At 38.3% G+C, this 7,827-nt stretch overlaps 1 protein-coding gene across 1 annotated transcript in view; it reads left to right on the top strand.

Annotated features, from left to right (window-relative positions):
* The window catches only part of LOC107551954 (armadillo repeat-containing protein 8-like), a 24,232-nt gene extending 19,591 nt beyond the window's left edge, over window positions 1–4,641 (top strand). The window contains exons 19-22 of the mRNA XM_016233761.1: window positions 623–718; window positions 908–980; window positions 3,036–3,129; window positions 3,231–4,641. Of these exons, the coding sequence (XP_016089247.1) occupies window positions 623–718; window positions 908–980; window positions 3,036–3,129; window positions 3,231–3,264 (297 nt within the window). The 3' untranslated portion in view covers window positions 3,265–4,641. The remainder of the gene's footprint in view (window positions 1–622; window positions 719–907; window positions 981–3,035; window positions 3,130–3,230) is intronic.
* Window positions 4,642–7,827: the final 3,186 nt, after the last annotated feature.

Genomic DNA, 7,827 nt, shown 5'->3' with positions numbered 1-7,827 from the left:
TGACATCACGGAGCTGGTGGATGTTAGAGACCTTGTGCTCCTCCACCTTCCGTTTGAGGATGCCCCACAGATGCTCAATAGGATTTAGGTCTGGATACATGCTTGGCCAATCCATCATCTTTACCCTCAGCATCTTTAGCTAGTCAGTGGTCGTCTTGGAGGTGTGTTTGGGATTGTTATCATGTTGGAATACTGCCCTAAGGCCCAGTCTCCGAAGTGAGGGGATCATGCTCTGCTTCAGTATGTCACAGTACATGTTGGCATTCATGGTTCCCTCAATGAACTGTAGCTCCCCAGTGTTAATGTGTTGAGTTATTTTGAGGGGACAGCAAATTTACACTGTTATACAAGCTGTACACTCACTACTTTACATTGTAGCAAAGTGTCATTTCTTCAGTGTTGTCACATGAAAAAATATAAAATATTTACAAAAATGTGAGGGGTGTACTCACTTCTGTGAGATACTGTGTGTGTGTATATATATATATAACGTCTTGTCTTACATTCTCTTAAACATACAGATAACTGCTGTTGAACCTGGCACATTCGTTTAGGAGAATTTAATAGTTTCCAGAGTTGATGTTTAACAATACTTTTGTGATTTTTTATTTTTTTTTTGCAGACATTGTGCATATTGGCCAATATTGCTGATGGAAACGCTGCCAAGGAACTCATTATGACCAATGACGACATGCTCCAAAAAATTAAATATTATATGGTCAGTGAATTGTCATTAGCTCATCTGGTTTCTCAATTGTGGGATTTTTTCAGTATGTTTTCTTTCACACTATTTTATTGTCTGTACCATAGTGTCCTTGTAGTGTTGCTTGTTTCCACCTTATCACTGCTCCCCCTACTGGATAGTTATTTTGCTTCTGTGTAATTTCTTCTGTTCTCTATGTTTCAGGGTCACTCCAACGTGAAGCTGCAGCTGGCTGCCACCTTTTGCATCTCTAACCTCATCTGGAATGAGGAGGACGGTGAGAAACTCATGACACATAGGTTCTGTGGAGGGGCAGTGGGGGACAGTTTAAAGGGGTCAACGGATGCGACATGCGTTTTTACAAGTTGTTTGAACTGAAATGTGTGTTTGCAGTGTATGTACACAACCACCCTATAATGATAAAGATCCACCCAGTGGTTTTTTTAATCTCGTTAAATCATTTCCCCTTTCTCATATCAAGCCATTCTCAGATGCTTGGCTGTGTGACATCGCACAGACCCAGGCCACTCCCACGATTGTTGATTGACACTAGCGTTTTACCATAGACCCGCCCCGAGTGAGGTGTCATCAGTCCACCATTGTTTCAACGCCGAGCAGATGTAGACAAGAGTGTCTCCTAAGTGATTAAGGTGTTCTGTTGTTGGATGTAATAATGAACATAGCAGTCGTCATTTACTCCCGACATCTGAGCCACTGAAGACGTAGTGGATTACCTTTGTTTTTGAAGGGAATGTGCCACCGATCTAACCTAAATGCGTCTATGTTCCCGCAAATCATTCGTGATCCAGCCTCACCTACAGAAGAAGTGAGTATGAGGTTCTTTTATGAATCTTTGCAAATCGCCTTTCCTAATAATGTGCAAGTTAGCAAGTTCTGCAGCTAAAGTAAACAGTCTCATGAGAACCGCTGGTCACCCCACAGAAGAGAGGGGCGGGGTGAGTAGAGCTCATTAGCATTTAAAGGAACATGCACTAAAACGAGTTGCTGAAAACAGAGCTGATTTTGACAAGGTAAAAAGGGTGTTGTTTTACACTACCATTGAGAAATTTTAAACAAACTATGTCATAGACTTTTCATTAAAACTCTAAAGAATCGTATCAACTTGTGGAAAATGGGCATCTGATGACCCCTTTAACTGTTGTGCTGTCAGTTTGTCCAAATATAAAAATATACACAACAAGATTTAAAGTAAAAACGCAGTTAGGACTGTCAATTAAAATATTAATCATTAATCATTTGTGTGTGCGTTTTTTTTATTTATTATTATTTTATATTATATAAGCCGCTTTTCCACTGAAATTACCTGGAACAATTTGTCCCAGGAACTTTTTTCCCCCAGACCTGTTGCTGTCTGTGTTTCCATCGCTATCTAAAGTACAATGAAAATTAGGCAAATAGTCTGGTGACGTTGGTCTGCGAGCATTTCTCAATACCAAGTACTTAAATTTTGGACTTGTGTCCTCGGTAGTTCTCGTCGAGAAACATGAGCACTGAGCTCCCACTGATCACGTGGAGCTCACGTCTCCGAAATCGGCAAAGCACATTTTCAAATAGGCGTGCTCTCTTTATAAATAAATGGCAGATTTGAGTTTTAAACAACTACATTCTCACCTGAAATACTTTTAAAACTACATTTCATGACACAATATCAGTAATATTAAAAAAAATATGCAATTAAATGGTGGTTGAAAAAATGCTGCGTGAAAATCAGCATGTTTAGCGCTCAAGTCCCGCCCCCGAAAGTTCCAGACATTTGAAAAAGTACTACCTCGCGAGCAGGGACTTTCTGAGGGGCAAAGTTTTACCTATAACTTTATTTAGATCCTGGTTCCTGCAGTGGAAACGCACAGAGTACCGGCCCAAAGTCCCTAGTTCCTGAGGAAAGTTCCTGCGGTGGAAATGGGGCTATATATTTAAATTTCCATCTAAATATACAGTTTAATTTAAGACATTCAATGTTCTAAAGAAAGTCATTATGTTAAATTTAATGGTGTTATTAAAACTTATGAAATATTAACATCTTAACATTAACTTTGTCCTAAATATTTATATAATCATATTAATATTTTTATTAAATAATAATAATATTTCATACTTATTATTATTATTATTATTACTCCTCTTCTAAACAATTGGTTCAGGCATCTGATCCTTTTTCCGAGAATGACAACAGTGCAGCATTGGAAATAAATTTTGTGAAGATTACTTGGTGTTGTTTATTTATATCTGATAGTGAGACCAGTCCTCGAGTTAAATAGGACTCTTTGTGTATTGTCAAGAGTACAAGTTTGTGTTTTTCCGCTTCCTCCAGGCTCACAAGAGAGACAAGACAAGCTAAAGGACATGGGCTTTGTTGATATCTTACACAAACTCACCCAGGCATCAGATCCCAACCTCTGTGACAGGTGATGGACAGACTTTCATTCATTTGTTGGTAGTTGTTTCATTTTTTGTTTGGTTTGTTGCCATAATGATTTGACTCTACACATATCCCTCTTTCTCTCAGGGCAAAAACGGCTATGCAGCAGTATTTGGCATGACCTCGAAGGAAGGCGGGAAACGGCCTCACTAACAATCTCTAGGAGGATCACATCTTCTGAGTTTTTGTTTTAGATTCGAGTTTCGTTTTGCTCTTCCTTTTGTTTTGTTGCACAAGATATCTTTTGTTGTGGAGACCCTGAACAGCTTCGTAAATCAAGAGACATGGTTTCCAGGGGGCCACAACACCTTTTGGGCTTTCAGCTACATTGACTTAATACGGTTTCTGCTGAACTCTTGGAACTATTATATTTTTGTTTGTTTGTTTTTTGCACTTAATGTGAAGGGAAAAAAGCTCCTCAAAGTGTGTTGCAGCGCCACCTGGTGGATGGAGGCTTTGACGCTTTGGACTCCCTTTGGAGAAAGCTGACCGACCTCTCAGTGCTACACTTCTAGGAGCTTAGTCTCCTTATTTTGGTTTGCCGATTTACTATTGATATTATTATTATTGTAACAATTATTATTATTATTTTAATTGGGACTTTAACACAAGGTTAGAAAAAGACTGCTTGTTTTTGTTCTTTTTTGTGGATACATACCTCGTAAATATATATAAATATAAATATATAAATATATTTTTTTGATTTTTAATTTCCCTTGCAGGTTGTTTTCCCCCTTTGTATTTTCCTCTCTGTAATTTAGGCTGATGTGGGTATACCTGGAGAGGCAGCATGTTGGGTCATACACAAAGACATTTCATAGAAAACGTCCAACCCCAAATAGAAGGTGAAAGTTTGTTTGCTCTTTACACCGTTTCCTTGTTTTCTCATTTTCACTATCTTTATCTTTACAAAAATCAGTGTCCTCATAACTCCCTCTTTTTGAAGCTCTATAGTGAATGTTTCCACTCAAATATATGCAGGCCTCTGCCATGGTGCAGCCCACTGCTTTGTGTCTTTTTTCTGGGTTGGGAAGGGCTTTTTAGCACAGCAGAGCTTGGAGATGAGGCCTAGCAGATATCACATGGTTTATAAATGTCAGGCTTTGGTGCTTATGTTGGAAAAACTGGTTTGAATCCTGCCTGTGACCTATTTCCCCAAATAATATCATATCTTCTACCACAGAAATGTTGCAGAAAAATCAAAATATTCAGAATTACTAACTGAAGATGAACTCTGTCAGTTATCACATGCTTCAGATATGTTTAGCCTTGGTGCTCATATGGGGAAAACATGTTTGAATCAAGAAAAATACACATCTTGAAAAGTAAAGACTTAAAATTGTGATTGCCATCTGGTGGCTGACTGCAGTACAGGTCATAAACCCCGCCTTCTCCAAGTAAATGAGCCCTTAAGCCAAACTAAAAAATCTAATTGCACTTCAAATAAATGTTTCCCAAAGATGGTTTCCATGATTTTATTTCTTACAATGCTGATTTATGTTCAAGTGTCTGTTTTTCTAAGTTTGCTTAATTAGTTATTTGATGCTATTAAAAACAGGGTGTGGTGTCATGATAGGTTTTTAATTTTTTTTTTTTTTTTTTTTTTTTACAGTCTATGGTTTGAATCCAAATGTCCTTTCTTCTACTTTTGTGTCCAAAAATGTAGCAGAACCCCCCACCCCCCGCCCCCAAAAAGGGAGACAATAAATTTACAAACTAAAGTATTTGGTTGACTTGAAATAATTATTTAAAATCAACCAAATATGCTTTATATTTGATGACTTTTTCTGATAAAATAGTTTTAAAAGGAACACAGAAGAATACTTTATTCTTAGAAAACATCACCTTTTGTTTTATTATCCTGGTAAGTGTCTCTCATAAAGCTCATTACAGTTAATAAAATACATCTGGACCCCTGTTTGCCTTGGGTCGTGCAGTCCAACCCCTCCCCCCATATATGCAGGCACATTCCTCATGCAAATTAAATGGACATGCAGGAAACCCCAGACCCCAAAGTCCATCAAAGTTTCTACTATCTGTACCCCCTGAACTAGATAAAGAAAATAGAAACCAAAGTATTCTATTGAGTTATAAACAACGTGCCCCTTCCCTATTCAAGCAAGTACACGTTAGTCAGGATGGACAGATGGCGCACGTGCCATGTGTCCAACAAACTGATAAAACGAGATGAGATCAGTCTGGTTCCAAGAGATGTGCCAAATTATATGGCAGTGAAAAGAAGTGACACTGGCTGCTCGGTTTCAGCCAGTCTCTTGCTGGTCATCGGAAATCAGAGATGCTGAGGTGATCTTCATTACTGAAATCCATAATCACACGGTGGTGAGGAACGAATTCAGTTTGAGGTGTTTCTGCTTCTGTTGGGCACCAGCTGCAAGAATCATCTGTGAGGTTCCTCATGGGAGTCTATTCTTATCAGGATAGCAGATCGCTAGATAAATACATAAAATCATTAAATAAATAGATCAGTGAAATAAAAGTGCAGTGCTCTCTACTGTGAAACGACCAACAGCTTTTTTTTTTTTGACCGGTATTGTGAAAGCTGAAAAATGGGGAGTGTTATAAGATTTTTCGTTTATATTTAATGAGAAGGCACGCTGGCTGGATGGCTAAAGCTGTGTATATGTGTTTATTTCAGTTGTAGATATGCTAACTTCTGTGGCTGTTCATTAGGTGTCATGCCAAGCTCTCAGAACCCTACATGGGCTGCTCAGCATATGGCATGCCAACCCCTTCATAGTCTGACTGCTAAGTTTGGTTACTGTTTCACATGTTACAATGATGTAGTTTGAGCATTTTGATCTGTATGGTATTCTGATGATTGTCTTGAGTATGCCTGTTATGACTTCTTTTAAATGTGTAACTTGGGCAACAGAACATGACTTAGGCTAATACACGCTAGAGTGCTTAGCATGTCATGCAGGGTCAAAAATTAACACTTGCCAAGTGCAAATGTGAGTTAATTGGCTTTGGCGAGTAAATGAAACAGCCAGATGGCTGGTAATGCTTTTAGCAGTTTCCACATAAAATTTGTTTTACACTGTATGAATGATAGTTGTGGCTGCTCTGCAACTTGAACAAATCCAATCTAAGCAATGCGAGTGAAAATTTGAACTTTTTTCTATCATAATAGCTGTAGAAATTGTGACAAACCACTGAAATTAAACTAAAATCTAAAGAAAATCAAACAAGTTTTTTTTTATTTTTATTATGAGTGGATTAATTGTGATGCTGTGAATGTCAATGTGCTAAATAAATCGATTGTGATAGGGAATGTGTGTGTGTGTATTCCCTATCACTATTGATAAAATATATCTTATCTATCTGTCTATCTATCCATCTATCGATCTATATATAGAATTAATGAATTACCATATGAATGATCTCAATTCATCCACTATATGCGGGTGTTGCAAAAGTTAATTTTGGACCCTGGTTGTATATGTGCATGTGAGCGAAGTGTTACACTTTCAGCTTCCTCTAAATCATATTTGTTTTGACTGAATATAATGAATACATCTATAAACCGACTGAAATTGATAGTTTTTTAGAAATGGAGGACAGGCATTTCCCAAGGTCTCCAATCTGACTAAATATGCAACTCATGATTCTGGCTAGTAAATGTGTTAAGTGGCTTGGGACAGACTGGATGAAACAAATGAAGTATTATGGATAATGTGTTGTGACATCTCATTCATTTATCAATTCTGGAAATTCGAATATGAACTCGATTCACTGTTGAAAAAAACAGCATATGCTGGTTAGGTATGTTTTGACGCTGGAATGCTGGTTTAAGCTGGTCCTTTGCTGGTTTATGCTGGTCCCTTTGCTGGTTTATGCTGGTCCCTTTGCTGGTTTATGCTGGTCCCTTTGCTGGTTTATGCTGGTCCTTTTGCTCGTTTATGCTGGTCATGTGCTGGCAAAGGCCCAGAATAAACCAGCAAAAGGCCCAGCATAAACCAGCAAAGAACCAGTTTAAACCAGCATCCCAGCGTCAAAACATACCTAACCAGCATATGCTGGTTTTTTCAACAGGGAAGGTGGGTAATTTGTAAAGTAAAAACATTGTTTTGGTAATACAGAGATAAGAAACACCACCTGACATTTCCGGTATTTGTGCATGATTAGTGCACAGCCATGCAAGGTAATCAGTGTACTTTTACTTGTTATATTAAATTCCCATAGCAATGTATGACCACAGTGTGATCTTTGCAGTTCTGGTCACCATGCTTTATGTTGACAATGATGCCTGTGAAGACCCTATAATGCCTCCATGAGGAACTCCATGAAGTTGTGCTCAGAGGAACTAGCTGGCTGATGTCAGGTACTGAGGTGCTCCCAAGTGGTGAATACCATAGTGGCTCTGTTCCAAATCATAGTAAGCTGCCTTAAGCTGTCTACATAGGCAGCTACAATCTAACCAAAAAGGAACTTCATAGATGACTGAATTGAAACCGTTTTCCTGGGTAGCAATTCTCCTTGCTGAAAAATAGCTTTCTTTCAGCTTGACCAGCTGAAAAGTTCCCATATCCATACCTAAAGCCATCAAAACACATTAGCCTAACCAACAGCACGAGATACTTGTTCACAGTTGATTCCAACAGAGTCTAACACACAATATTAGACTAAACCTTTTAATTTATAATTATATGGAACTGTTCCTATC

Source organism: Sinocyclocheilus grahami, unplaced genomic scaffold (assembly GCF_001515645.1).
Source record: "Sinocyclocheilus grahami isolate Dianchi unplaced genomic scaffold, SAMN03320097.WGS_v1.1 scaffold438.1, whole genome shotgun sequence".
NCBI classification, from domain to species: domain Eukaryota; kingdom Metazoa; phylum Chordata; class Actinopteri; order Cypriniformes; family Cyprinidae; genus Sinocyclocheilus; species Sinocyclocheilus grahami.
This window is presented reverse-complemented; position numbering and strand designations above follow the sequence as displayed.